The sequence below is a fragment of the Ovis aries genome, chromosome 1, assembly GCF_016772045.2.
Source record: "Ovis aries strain OAR_USU_Benz2616 breed Rambouillet chromosome 1, ARS-UI_Ramb_v3.0, whole genome shotgun sequence".
NCBI lineage: Eukaryota > Metazoa > Chordata > Mammalia > Artiodactyla > Bovidae > Ovis > Ovis aries.
In genome coordinates, this window is record NC_056054.1 from 104,405,360 (window position 1) to 104,420,938 (window position 15,579).

General features: G+C 38.9%; 1 protein-coding gene across 5 annotated transcripts in view; it reads right to left on the reverse strand.

Moving 5' to 3' along the window:
• Window positions 1-15,579, reverse strand: part of NUP210L (nucleoporin 210 like) — a 95,866-nt gene that overhangs the window by 32,906 nt on the left and 47,381 nt on the right. For all 5 annotated transcript variants that reach the window (XM_060414325.1, XM_060414329.1, XM_060414328.1 and 2 more), the window contains 4 exons: window positions 14,986-15,131; window positions 11,322-11,543; window positions 10,219-10,392; window positions 2,601-2,793 (listed from right to left, as the gene is read on the reverse strand). In XM_060414325.1, the coding sequence (XP_060270308.1) occupies window positions 2,601-2,793; window positions 10,219-10,392; window positions 11,322-11,543; window positions 14,986-15,131 (735 nt within the window). The remainder of the gene's footprint in view (window positions 1-2,600; window positions 2,794-10,218; window positions 10,393-11,321; window positions 11,544-14,985; window positions 15,132-15,579) is intronic.

The following is a 15,579-nucleotide window of genomic DNA, read 5'->3' on the forward strand; positions in this document are numbered from 1 at the left end:
GTATATAAAGTATTTAATGTAGTACCTGGCATGTCATAAGAGCTCAACAAATTACTAGACTTATACTATTTTAAAAAGAATTTTAAGACAGAGTTTTGTATTTATTCTTTAGAAGGATCATTCCAGACAGTAGTATGCAGGATGGATTAGACTGTAGGAGAGACACACAGAGATCAGTTAGGAGGCTACTACGGTGATATAGGATAGAGGTTATGAGGATATTAGTGATGAAGTTAGAGAGGAAGGGATAAAATAAAAAAAACATTTAGAAATAAAATGGATGGTATTTGGTGATTCATCATTACAGGGTATAACAAGCATCTCTTTCTTCCCTACCACTTTTTACATTAACTGTATCATATTATTGGTATTTTAATGTTATAGCATCATATACATATTAGTACTATGATATAGTATGTAGTTAAGCCCTTAAATTGGTCCTGAGTATATAAACTCCCTGGTGGAGGGAGCTTCTTCCCTGGTGGCTCAGAGGGTAAAGAGTCCGCCTGCAATGCGGGTGATCCAGGTTCTATCCCTGGGTCTGGAAGATCCCCTGGAGAAGGAAATGGCAACCCACTCCAGTACTCTTGCCTGGAAAGTCCCGTGGACAGAGAAGCCTGGTAGGCTACAGTCCATGTAGCAAAGAGTCGGACATGACTGAACAACTTCACTTTCACTTATAAACTCCCTGAGGGTAAGGAAAAGGTTAAATCTTATTTCCCTAATGTTTCTCTTTTTATTTTTTATTTTTGACTGTGCTGGGTCTTTGTTGCTGTGAGCAGGCTTTCTCTAGTTGTGGCGAATGGGGTCTACTCTTCGTTGTGATGCGTGTTGCGGAGTGTGGGGTCTAGGCGTGGATTCAGTAGTCACGTCACACGGGCTTGGTTGTCCTGTGGCATGTTGGATTTTCCAGGATCAGGGATCAAACTTGTGTCCCCTGTATTGGCAGGTGGATTCTTAACTACCACCAGGGAAGTTCCTCTCTGGTGTTTCTTTTTTTTCTTTTCCTCTGGTGTTTCTTACTCAACTGAATGGTTACCTAAATGGGAAAAGAATTTGAAAAAGAATAGATACATGTACATGTATAACTGAATCACTTTGTTGTACACCTGAAAACTAACACAACATTGCCAATCAACTGTGCTCCAATATAAAATTCAAAGTTAAAAGAATGAATGGTGGGCTTCCTTGGTGGTCCAGTGGTTAAGAACACACCCTGCAATGCCAGGGATATCAGTTTGATCCCTGGTCCAGGAAGATCCCATATGCTGTGGAGCAAGTAAGCCCATGTGCCACAACTACTGAGCCAGCATTCTAGAGCCCGTGAGCTGCAGCTACTGAGTCCATGCACTGCAACCACTGAAGCCCATGTGCCTAGAGCCTGTGCTTGGCAACAAAAGAGCCACTGCAGTGAGAAGCCCGCACACTTCAATGAAGAAGAGCCCCTGCTGGCTGCAACTAGAGAAAGCCTGTGTGCAGCAACGAAGACTCACCACAGCCAAAAAATAAAACAAATAAATCTTAAAAAAAAAGGTTACCAAATGTTCACACCAGAAACCTAAAATTATCCTTTGAACCATTTTCTTCTTAACTTTTGGGATCAATTTGTGTTAGATTGTTATACTGGGCTTCCCTGGTGGCTCAGTGGTAAAGAGTCTGCCTCCAATGCAGGAGAAGTGGGTTTGATCCCTGGGTTAGGAAGATTCCCTAGAGGAAGGCATGGCAACACACTCTAGTATTCTTGCCAGGAGAATCCCATGGACAGAGGCGTCTAGTGGGCTACAGTCCATGGGGTAGCAGAGTCAGAGCTGACTGAAGCAACTGAGCATGCACTCAGATTGTTATACTAATGGCTTGCAGTGGTATCCATGCTCTTGAGTAGTCCTGGCCCACCAAGACTCTGGTTTTGGCCAGGTGACTTGTTTTGGGGAACAGAACCTCAGCAAATGTGATACCAGCAGAGGCTTGATGAGTGACTGCCCATGAGGGCTTTTTGCCCTCTTAGAATTTCATCTTGTGCCTCTTGCTCTCTCTCCAAGTAAGTCTCACTTGACTTACCTAGTTCATTCTTTCTATTTCTTCTTTCTGCCTTACCAGAGTACATGTTACTTTCTCAGGGCAGCCTTCTTTGATCTAAACTAAGTTAGGTTCTTCTGTTATAAATGCACCCCACATTTTCACTTCAGAACATCTAACACAATTGTAATGTTTAAAGTCTGGTTTTCCCAACTGGACTGTAAGTCTATGAGGGCAGAGGCTGTGAGTGTCTCATTTACCACTAAACCTCCAAGCAGAGGGCCTTACATGTAGAAGTCACTCAATAAACACTGGCTAACAACTGAATAATATTTCCAAAGTTTTAGGCAAATAATAGGCAACCAGTCCATTTAAAAATTAATTTAGTTTTGTGTTCTTGTGAGGAATGTTGAACTCTAGACCCTAACTTTCCAAACAAGGGAATTTACCTTTATGTTTTCTAAAAAATATAAAGATTGAAGATGAAAGGTGAGATAGGATAAATAATCTCTCACGCACAGGGAAATACTTAGTGCATAACCATTTAGTAGGTATATAAAAAGATTTATAAATGTTTACAATACCATGTAGCCGGGTCTGCCCACTGCCATCATCCTTTGCTACCATCTCCACTGAATTATAATTTTCAAAATGAGCTAGTGTTTCATTTAAGGACTTCCATTCTAGTATTAGTGAACTGAAATTATCAAACTTTCTCCTGTGTTGATCAAACACTGCCAGTTCTAGGACTGTATCTCTCAGGCTTGATACAGGAATCTGTATGAAAACAAAAAGTAAGAAAAGAAAAAAACAATAGCTCAAGAGGTGGCAAGATATTTCTGAAGCTAGGGATCATGTTTTCTCCCAATATTTTTTGACAGTTTTCAAAGGTACAGATACATTAAAAGAATGGTATAATGACACCTATATATACTTCATCCCAATTCACCATTTGTTTTCTCTATCTCTCCCTCTAATTTTACACTCCCTGTGAGTGTATTTGTGTGGGTGTGTGTCTTTTTTTTTTTGCCAAATGATGTAGGTATCATGGCACTTTACCCCTAACTACCTCAACATGCATTTCTTAAGAATGAGTAGCAAAAACTATGTTATGTATTATGTATTATAATACATGACAATATTAAACTTAATTCAGTGTTATGTATTATACAGCCAATATTTCAATTTCCCCAAATGCCCCCCAAATGTCTTTTATACCTGTTTAAATTTTTTAATCTAAATTTGATTTTTATATTCATATGCTCTTGGACAGGATGACCAGGGTGACTCAACATCATAAAAATTTCAGTTGTTCTGAGTTTATATATGAATTTAATGTAATTCCAACAAAAATGTATGGGAATCTAGATCCACATAGACCTAGATTTAAGGGAATTTATGTCCACAAAGCTAACAAAGAGGACAAACAATAACACATTACAGAACTACTGCAGGAAAGTCACTAAACAAACAGCCACTGCAAACAACAATGAAAACCAGTATCACAAAACCTGATTAGTGGAAGAATCTGATTTCAGATTCTTTATTTTATTTTAAATGTCAAGTTTTCAATTAAAAATTGTTACAAGTGCAAAGAAACAAGAAAGTAGGACCCATACGTAGGAAAAAAGAAAAAAGCAGTTACTAGAAACTGTCCCTGAGGATGCCCAGCCATTAGACTTACTAGATAAAGGCTTTTAATCAACTGTTTTCTTCAAAGAACGAAAGAAGTCCATGTTTAAATAACTAAAGGAAAGCATAAATATGATGTACCATCATATACAAAATATTAGTAAACAGATAGAAATTATAAAACAGAACCAAAAAGAAATTCTAAATTGAAAATTATAATAACTGAAGTGAAAATTTTACTAGATGAACTCAACAGCAGATAAGAATACGCAGAAGAAAATATCAGAAAACTTGAAGATCAGTTCAGTTCAGTTGCTCAGTCGTGTCTGACTCTGAGACCCCATGGACTGCAGCACAACAGGTATCTCTGTCCATCGCCAACTCCCGGAGTTTACTCAAACTCATGTCCATTGAGTCGGTGATGCCATCTAGCCACCTCATCCTCTGTCATCCCCTTCTCCTCCTGCCTTCAATCTTTCCCAGCATCAGGGTCTTTTCCAATGAGTCAGTTCTTCGCATGAGTGGCCAAAGTATTTGAATTTCCGCTTCAGCATCAGTCCTTCCAAGAACACCCAGGACTGACTTCCTTTAGGATGGACTGGTTGAATTTCCTTGCAGTCCAAGGGACTCTCAAGAGTCTTCTGCAACACCAACAGTTCAAAAGCATCAATTCTTTGGCACTGAGCTTTCACTGTAATCCAACCCTCACATCCATATATGACTACTGGAAAACCCATGGTTTTGACTAGGTGGACCTTTGTTGGTAAAGTAATGTCTCTACTTTTCAATATGCTGTCTAGATTGGTCATAACTTTTCTTCCAAAGAGCAAGAGTCTTTTAATTTCATGGCTGCAGTCACCATCTGCAGTGATTTTGGAGCCCCTCCCCCAAATAAAGTCTGACAGTTTCCACTGTTTCTCCATCTATTTGCAATGAAGTGATGGGAGCAGATGCCATGATCTTAGTTTTCTGAATGTTGAGTTTTAAGCCAACATTTTCATTCTTCTCTTTCAGTTTCATCAAGAGGCTCTTTAGTTCTTCTTTGCTTTCTGCCATAAGGGTGGTGTCATCTGCATATCTGAAAGTTTGAAAAGTTTAGTTGCTCAGTCGTGTCCGACTCTTTGTGACCCCATGGACTGTAGCCTACTAGGCTCCTCTATCCATGGGATTTTCCAGGCAAGAGTACTGGAGTTGGTTGCCATCTCCTTCTCCAGAGGATCTTCCCGACCCAGGGATTGAACCCGAGTCTCCCACATTGTAAGCAGATGCTTTACCGTCTGAGCCACCAGGGAAATCCTCTGCATATCTGAGGTTACTGATACTTTTCCTGGCAATCTTGATTCCAGTTTGTATTTCATCCAGCTCAGCATTTCTCATGATGTACTCTTCATATAAGTTAAATAAGCAGGATGACCATATACAGCCTTGACGGACTCCTTTCCCTATTTGGAACCAGTCTGTTGTTCCATGTCCAGTTCTAACTGTTGCTTCCTGACCTGCATACAGATTTCTCAAGAGGCAGGTCAGGTGGTCTGGTATTCCCATCTCTTTAAGAATTTTCCAGAGTTTGTTGTGGTCACACAGTCAAAGGCTTTGGCATAGTCAATGAAGCAGAAGTAGATGTTTTTCTGGAACTTTCTTGCTTTTTCTATGGTCCAACAGATGTTGGCAATTTATCTCTGGTTCCTCTGCCTTTTCTAAATCCAGCTTGAACATCTGGAAGTTCATGATTCATGTACTGTTGAAGCCTGGCTTGGAGAATTTTTAGCATTTCTTTACTAGTGTGTGAGATGAGTGCAATTGTGTGGTAGTTAGAACATTCTTTGGCATTGCCTTTCTTTGGGATTGGAATGAAAACTGAAATTTTCCAGTCCTGAGGCCACTGCTGAGTTTTCCAAATTTGCTGGTATATTGAGTGCCGGACTTTCACAGCATCATCTTTCAGCATTTGAAATAGCTCAACTGGAATTCCATCACCTCCACTAGCTTTGTTTGTAGTGATGCTGCCTAAAGCCCACTTGCCTTCACATCCTAGGATGTTTTGCCCTAGATTGATGATCACACCATCGTGATTATCTGGGTTATGAAGATCTTTTTTGTATAGTTCTTCTGTGTACTCTTGCCACCTCTTCTTAATATCTTCCGCTTTCGTTAGGTCTATGCCATTTCTATCCTTTATCGAGCCCATCTTTGCAGGAAATGGTCCCTTGGTATCTCTAATTTTCTTGAAGAGATCTCTAGTCTTTCCCATTCTGATGTTTTCCTCTATTTCTTTACATTCATCGCTGAGGAAGGCTTTCTTATCTGTCCTTTCTATTCTTTGGAACTCCGCATTCAAATGGGTATATCTTTCCTTTTCTCCTTTGCGTTTCACTTCTCTTCCATTCACAGCTATGTGTAAGGCCTCCTCAGACAACCATTTTGCCTTTTTTGCATTTCTTTTTCTTGGGGATGGTCTTGATCCCTGACTCCTGTACAATGTCATGGACTCCGTCTGTAGTTCCTCAGGCATTCTGTCTATCAGATCTAATCCCTTCAATCTGTTTGTCACTTCCACTGTATAATCGTAAGGGATTTGATTTAGGTCATACCTGAATAGTCTAACAGTTTTCCCTACTTTCTGCAATTTAAGTCTGAATTTGGCAATAAGGAGTTCATGATCTGAGCCACAGTCAGCTCCTGGTCTTGTTTTTGCTAACTATACAGAGCCTCTCCATTTTTGGCTGCAAAAAATATAATCAATCTGATCTAGGTATTGACCATCTGGTGATGTCCATGTGTAGAGTGTTTTCTTGTGTTGTTGGAAGAGGGTGTTTGCTATGACCAGTGGGTTCTCTTGGCAAAACTCTATTAGCCTTTGCCCTGCTTCATTCTGTACTCCAAGGCCAAATTTGCCTGTTACTCCAGGTATTTCTTGACTTCCTACTTTTGCATTCCAGTCCCCTATAATGAAAAGGACATCTTTTTTCAACTAGGCTGATGAACGGGAAGAAAAAAGAATGAAGAAAATGGAAGCATCAGAGACCCATGGAAAACCACCAAGAGTGTCAATATATGCAAAATGGAAGTCCTAGAAGAAAAGAGAGGGGTAAAAAAGGAAGGAGGAATATTTAAAAAAATAATGGCTAGGGACTTCCCAAATTTGATGTAAAACACCTACTCTAAACACCCAAGAATCTCAAAGAACCTTGAGTAGGAAAAATCAAAGAGATTTGCATTTCAGTTCAGTTCAGTCGCTCAGTCGTGTCCGACTCTTTGTGACCCCATGAATCGCAGCACGCCAGGCCTCCCTGTCCATCACCAACTCCTGGAGTTCACTCAGACTCATGTCCATCGAGTCCGTGATGCCATCCAGCCATCTCATCCTCAGTCATCCCCTTCTCCTCCTACCTCCAGTCCCTCCCAGCATCAGAGTCTTTTCCAATGAGTCAACTCTTCCCATGAGGTGGCCAAAGTACTGGAGCTTCAGCTTTAGCATCATTCCTTCCAAAGAAATCCCAGGGCTGATCTCCTTCAGAATGGACTGGTTGGATCTCCTTGCAGTCCAAGGGACTCTTAGAGTCTTCTCCAACACCACAGTTCAAAAGCATCAATTCTTTGGCGCTCAGCCTTCTTCACAGTCCAACTCTCACAACCATACATGACCATAGGAAAAACCATAGCCTTGACTAGACAGACCTTAGTAGGCAAAGTAATGTCTCTGCTTTTGAATGTACTATCTAGGTTGGTCATAACTTTTCTTCCAAGGAGTAAGCGTCTTTTAATTTCATGGCTGCAGTCACCATCTGTAGACACTGCATAATCAGACTGTCCAAAGTCAAAGAGAAAGACAGAATTATTAAACAGAGGAAGGAGCTTATCATTTATAAGGGATCCTCCATGAGATTAACAGCTAATTTCTCATCAGAAATCATAGAAACCAGTGATGAGAGAATAAGACTGCCAATCAAGAATTCTATATGAAGGACAATAATCCTTCAAAAGGAAGGAGAAATTAAGACATTCTCGCATGTGTGCTCACACTTTAGTCGTGTCCAACTCTTTGTGACCCCAGGGACTGGGGCCCGCTAGGCTCCTCTTTGAACCAGGTTCTCCAGGGAAGAATACTGGAGTGGCTTGCCATTTTCTTCTCCAGGGGATCTTTCCAACCCCTTGATCAAACCCACGTCTTCTGCATTGCAGGAGGATTCTTTTTTTAAAAAATAACTTTATTTATTTATTTATTTTGACTGTTCTGGGTCTTTGTTGCTGTGCAGGCTTTTCTCTAGTTGTGGCGAGTGGGGGCACTCTCTAGTTGTGGTGCCAGGGCTTCTCACTGCAGGGGCTTCTCTTGTTGCCGAGCATGGGACCCACCTTCAGTTGTTGTGGCTACTAAGCTCTAGAGCACAGGATCAATAGTTGTGGAGCACGGGCTTAGCTGCTCCACGGCGTGTGGGATCTTCCCAGATCAGGGATCAAACCTGTGTTTCCTGCATTGGTAGGCTGTTTCTTTACCATTGGGCCACCAGGGAAGCCCAAGATCTAACAAAAATAGAGGGAATTTGTTGTTAGTAGACCTGCCCTACAAGAAATACTAAAATGAGTCCTTCTGGATAAAATTAAAGGTCACTAGACAGTAACTTGAAACCCAGTGAAGAAATAAGAGTTTAGTAACAATAACTACATACGTAAGTATATAGAACAGTATAAATGTACTTTTGCTTGTAATTATTTTTCTATCTTATTTAAAGTACAAATGCATAAAGCAATAATTATGACTGATGAGCATACATGTATAAAGATATATGATAATAACAGCTTAAAGAAGGGGAAAGGAAATAGGGCTTTATAGAAATAGTAGGTTTCAACCATTATTGAAATTAAGTTGATATTATTCCAAACTAGTTTCTTAAAAGTTAACATGTTAATTGTAATCCTTAGGCTAATAACTAACAAAATAACTTGAAATAATATAGTAAAAAAAAAAAGGACAAGAGGATTAAAATGATACACTATAAAATATCTACTTAACACAAAAAAGGAAGAAATGGAAGAATAGAAAAAACAAAAAAAGCATAAGATAAATGGTAAAATGGTAGCTATAAATCCAACCTTATCAGTAATTATGCTAATTGTAAATAGATTACACACTGATCAGAATCCCCTGCATTGGGATCTTGGAGTCTTAGCTACTGGACCACCAGGGAAGTCCAAGTGCTTTTTAAAAAAGTGAATAATTTATAAAGTTCAAATAATAGTATTTAATGTTGAATTTGGGTCTGAAAAAAAAAAAATGAGTTCCTGAACCTGCAACATCTCATATGCTCTTTTACAATGAAAAGGCAGTGTAGCAAAAAAAGTTAATAATGTGTTTTGGAGTTAGACATAAGATCCTACTTTCTAGCTTTATGACCTTGGGAAAATTACTCAACTTTTAGGATCCTTAGTTTCTTCATCTGTAAAATGGGGATAATTAATGGATTGTTCTGTTCTGCAAAATCTCAGAAATGACTTATTTTCTCCTATGCTTGAAATCATAGTTAACCTCATTTAGTGTATAGTTTGGGCTTCCCTGGTGGCTCAGACAGTAGAGAATCTGCCCACAATGCGGGAGACCTGGGTTCAATCCCTAAGTCGAAAAGATACCCTGGAGAAGGAAATGGCAACCCACTCTAGCAATCTTGCCTGGAGAATTCCATGGACAGAGATGCCTGGTAGGCTACAGTCCACGGGGTCACAGAGCATTGGAGAAAGAAACGGCAACCCACTCCAGTGTTCTTGCCTGGAGAATCCCAGGGACGAGGGAGCCTGCTGGGCTGCCGTCTATGAGGTCGCATAGAGTCGGACATGACTGAAGTGACTTACCAGCAGCAGCAGCAACACTCACTTTCACTTTCTGATGTTCTAGTTTCTAGGTTAAATAACTCATTTATTCTTCAATCCCTGTTGCCTAACTTCTAGCTACATTATTGGTTATCACTAGTTTTCATATCAGTTTGGAGTACAGGTGAATTCAATATGTTACTGGTAATGCTAATAAAAAGGTTTAGTAGGGAAGGATACTAGCAAAACAATTTGGTAGTTACTTATTTATTTATCATTTTATTTTGTTTGTTTGTTTGTTTGTTTGTCTGTTTGTTTGTTTTTGGTAGTTATTTAGAGTTCTCAATCATCTGTTGTCATAAGGTGGCGCTAGTGGTAAAAAACCTGACTATCAATACAGGAGACAGAAGAGATGCGGGTTCCATCCCTGGTTGGGAGGATCCCCTGGAGGAGGGCATGGCAACCCACCCCAGTATTCTTGCCTGGAAAATCCCATGGACAGAAGTGCCTGGCGGGCTACAGTCCATAGGATCACAAAGAGTCAGACAAGACTGAGGTGACTTAGTTCGCATGCATGCACCTAAGTACAACAAGCAAAGTCACTGTCACTAAGTATAGCCAACTATAACCACTTCTCAGACACTATCAAAGACCGGATAACAAATAAAAGAGTTTCCTTAAATTCAATAAGACAAAAGCTGTGTTTCCAACCATTTATCTCAAAGCATGGGAGACAAAGGGCAAGTTGGTTGAAAACACCATACTTACCAGTTGTTTGTTGTGCTGTGGCAGAGGACATGGCTGGGCACCAGCTGGCACCTTATATACTGGAGTTATAGACATGCTGGCAGGGTGGGCACATAGGAAGCGTACCTGCACAACCTCTACAGCTGGACTAGGGTTCAGGACACCTGGATGATTTCCAATCTGAAATGTCAGGATCTTTAAGAAAACACAAGCGCAAGAGGTAGACACCTGATATCATAGAAACAAAGGGAACATTAAAAAAAAATCTAACTGACCAATTACTTCAGTCTTTTCCTTCGCCAAACCTTTGTTACCAGTTGGTAAAAACTAATTTGTGTTTCAACTCATTTCTGATATAAATACTAATGAATAACAGGATATAAAAACAAAAAGTTAGAGACCTTCAAAAGGGGGTAACTAGGCTTGAAATCATTAGTAGCTAGTCATACTATACAGTAGAGTTCACTAGAGATATTAAAATGAACCTCATTTGAATATAACACAATTCTTACTAAGTTAAAATCATATATGGATTCCCTGAGGATTGGTTAGCTGGGCTATGCATCATAGTCACACATTACAGTCTCAATCTTGGTCAATCTGAAAACCTTTGTTATTGGCCTTGGTCTACCAAGGTGTAGCTATGGTTAAAGCCATCACTACTTCTAAAAATAATCAAAATGAATTCAACCGATAAAGGGAAATATATTAATTACTCATATCAGCAAAGATCCAACTGGTTTTTCAAAATTGATAAACATAGATGACACTTAAAATTTCCCTTCCTCACATTCTTTGGAGATGAAAAACTATATATCCTGTAGTCTGTACAACAAGGAGTTGAATTATAGTGATAAAATGATTGAAATAAACTCCCTGCTACAAAAAGATCTTGAACTATTTGGTTAGTGAACTGTTAGAATTCTCAAATGAGCAAATCAAAACCTTTGGGTATATTTAAAGGATAGTAAGGTTTGAAAAAACAGATCTCTTAGTCAACAATTAGAATTTTCCTATCCAGTCCATAAACTAAATCCATTAGCAGCTGAAAAGGGATGGCTAGAAAGACGAAAGACTTAGCGTACTGTTGCTGGAAGAAGTGTTAGAAAAGATCATTTTCCTACTTGTTCCCCTAAATCCAGGCACAGGACCCGATAGATGTACTGATTCTGTTTTCTTTTAGCTGGCAGTCGGACTTGCGTTATTCTAATTTTCTCTGTCTTCTCCACGCTCAGCTCCAGAAAGAATCGTGAAGGTTCCAGGATCCATGGCTGAGGGCCCCCTTCAAATATCATTTCCTTTACAGAGTGCCATGTCACCAATGCCACTTCCACAGGGTTTAGAGCCTGATGACATTTAAAGAAATTAGTCCCTAATTGGTTAGAGAATTCAACAGTTTTCTAAAGTGAAAAACTGGTTATAATGTAAAAGACAGTAGACTTAATTCCCAAATTAGGAGACATGTGTATCATGCCTCTTATTTGGAATGGTTCTCAATCTCTGCTGTAATTTGGATCCCGCCTATCATTCAACCAAATTCATGTGTCACCCTATCCATTAATTTGTCTAATGATTCCAGACCACAACTACTTCTATATCCTCTAAGCTCCTATAGTATTTATCACTACCATTCATCTGTACACTTATTTATTCCCTTATGCTATTTAAATGTGTCAAATCTTCATAAATATACATCTGACAATTCTTCTTAACTCTCTAGTTACATAAACTTAAGAGAAAAGATTATTTTATACCCCAAATTTTTAAAAGAATCTCTCTTCCTCAGTGGAATTTAGTATGATGTTGGACACATAAGAGGCATTTGAGTAACTAATTGCATAAACACTTTTTCTTTTTTAAAAAACTTGAAGTATAGTTCGCATATAACATTATACTTGTGTCAGGTGTGCAACATAGTGATTTGATATTTGTATACACCGTAAAATAATCACAGTGTCTAGGTACCATCTGTCATATTGCATAAGAATTTTATTTATTTTTTATTTTTGGCTGCAGTGTGCAGGCTTCTCGTTGCAATGGCCTCTCTTGCTGCGGAGCATGGGCTCTAGGTGCCCGGGTTTCAGTAGTTGCAGCACACAGGCTTAACTGCCCGGCAGCGCGTGGGATCTTCCCAGACTAGGGACTGAACTCATGTTCCTACATTGGCAGGCGCATTCTCAACCCACTGGACCACCAGAGAAGACCCTGTATAAGAATTTTAAGTGGATATTTTACTGAAGTATCAAAGAATTCTCACCATAAAAATCTGAATATAATACAATCTATACAGTTCATCTGTTTCTCAAAGAACTCTCACCTAAGAGGTAGTCAAGACAGGTATTATTCACTCCAGTATACAGAGGAGTTGTAGTCTGCTTATAGATGAGGAAACTGGTTTTAGGGGAATGGAGTATTCTCAAAGTGTAGGTTAGTTTTATATGGCACACAGTATCTATAACAGTGACTAAGTTGCAAAATGAAATATATAGTTGAAGCAATCATTTCAAAAATGTAAGCAAACTATGTCTTAGTATTTCTTCTCTGAACTAGTTAATCATATACATATATGATTCATATATACTGAATATTCACATATTCATATATACTGAATACTATTAACATTAAAATTCCTCTAATGGCAGTATTCTCTTGAAAATGTGTACATAATTCAATTAAATAAGTATTCACTGATGGCCTGCTGGTGATATAGCAATACCAACAGAAAGCCAAAATAAAGCCCTGCCTCACAGTGAAGTTAATCGTCTGGAAAAGGCAGATCTGAAGTAGGTAAAGAGTATAATGAGTGTTACAAAAAGGCACAGCAGAGAGTGCCAAACAAACCTCAAATAGAAGAAATTAAACTAGTCAGGGGCTTCATGGAAAGTTTCCCTGAGAAAGCAAAACTGGAGTTATTCCTTGTTCCTAGATGTATATAGTCTAAAACTAATCAGATCAACTGAATTGGACTGATACATAAGGACAAACTGAGAACTATATCATGTACTAAAACATAATATTGATAACAAAAGTAAATCATACATATATTTTTCAGTAGCTAAAAAAAAAAAAGATATATGACCAAAGCACTAGGTAGAAATAGAAAATCATCTTACTTCTTTTAAGGAGAGTTTTCATTTAGGGGAGATCTGATTTGTGAGACATTCAGTAAAAATAGAGCAGGGTAAGGATAATGATAAAACTAAGACAAAACCTTATGAAATGACAATGAGCTGCAGCCAAGCACTCTCACTTAATTAGGCAAGAAGGATAATTCAACCACTAAGAGGATGAATAAAATATGCTCAGACTGTATGTTCAATACAGACTGGGGAATTCCCTGGTGGTCCAGTGGTTAAGAATCCACCTGCCAGTGCAGAGGACACGGGTTCAATCCCTGGTCCAGGAAGATCCCACATGCTGTGGGGCAGCTAAGGTCATGTGCCACAACTACTGAGCTCATGTGCAGCAACCGCTGAATCCCGAGGGCCTAGAGCCTGTGCTCTGCAGCAAGAGAAGCCACCACAGTGAGAAGCCTGCACGCCGTAACAAACAGAAGCCCTGAGAAAGCTTGCATGCAACAACAAAGGCTCAGTACAGCCAAAAATAAATAAATAAATAGGCTGCATAATGTGCAAAGAGGCCAACTCAAAAATGCACATTTTAATGAACAAGTTACCTTTTTCAGTATAACAACTTATCTTGCTTCTTTTACCAATGTTAGCATTTCCTCTATGGATGCCTCCTCATTGCAAGAGGCATTGAGTCAGGTTTGCCAGTATGTATCAGCAGGAACTTGCAGACATCAATTTTAGTTCCTGAAGAATTCAAATATGTAGAAAGCATGCCAGGCTCTATCTACTTTTATTTTGAACTGCCACCTGTCATAATCTCCCAATTTTAATGGCCAGTCTTTGGGGTCCAAAACAATGACTGTTGTGCTGAGAGTTCATAAGTAAAAAGGGTAAAAAGATAATTGACTTCTCTCCCTGGTATGGAACGTTTTCTTTCTGAGTTCTTCAAAAGAGAGTATACTAATCAGTTCTTCAGTTGCTAAGTCGTGTCCAACTCTTTGCGACCCCATGGACTGCAGCACAACAGGCTTCCCTGTTTTTCACCAGCTCCTGGAGCTTACTCAAACTCATGTCCATCGAGTCAGTGATGCCATTCAACCATCTAATCCTCTGTTGTCCCCTTCTCCTCTTGCCTTCAATCTTTCCCAGCATCAGGGCCTTTTCCAATGAGTCAGTTCTTCACATCAGGTAGCCAAAGTATTGGAGTTTCAGCTTCAGCATCAGTCCTTTCATTGAATATTCAGGACTGATTTCCTTTAGGATTGACTGGTTTGATCTCCTTGCAGTCCAAAGGACTCTGAAGAGTCTTCTCCAACATCAAAGTTCAAAAAATAGAGCATACTAATATTCTATATCTTAGACAGGGTAATGTTACAAAGATATGTACATATGTGAAAATTCAAATAGTACCTTAAGATTACTGTACTTTACTATAATTTTTTATACCTCAGTAAAAAAAGAGGAAAGAAAGGGGAATATCTAAAATTTGCTAATACATCTTATAAATATTTCTGTGGCAGAAACATAAGAGCATAACCTTTGTGATACTGAAATTTGATGAGGGTGCTATAGATCTAGAAACAAGAGAGTGTTGAGTAAGGAAGAACACAAATATCACGGATCTTAAATAGAGATCACAGGTAGCTAGGAAGTCCCCAAGTAGACATAGTAGGGTCCATGAAAAGATATGCCAATTCCTTAGAATGAACTATCTCACCTTTAGGGGTTCATAAGCAGCAAATGTGGCACTGCTTTCCAAGTACTCTTCATAATCAGTCACACTAACGGTTACCAAAGTATGGCCAAGAGATTTGGCTACTATATGTATACTAGAACATGATGTTGGTCCTGGTCTTTGAATACCTGCAAATCAAAAAATGACTTCAGTAGGGTAATAGGCAATCAATCTTCAAGGAAATCAGTCTATAGAAATATAAGAATTTTAATATATCAAAAAATTCTTAATCTTATACACTATTTTATACCAATTATTTATATTAAGTTGATATATAAACGTATATTCTTTCTATTAACAGATTTATATCATGTAAGAGACAATTCTATGTAAGGTAAGGATACAAATATGAACAAGAATCCTGACCTCAAGGCACATATAGTTTAAAAGCAGTGTGAACATTTAAATAAACTATTAGTAGAAAATGATAAGCATTACCAAAGTTTAGAAAACAGAATAATTATTTTTAGCTGGCAAGATCAAGAAAGGTTTATATACGTGCATGCATGCTCAGTCTCTCAGTCATGTCTGACTCTTTGCAACCCCATGGCTTCTCTTTCCATAGGTTTCTCCAGG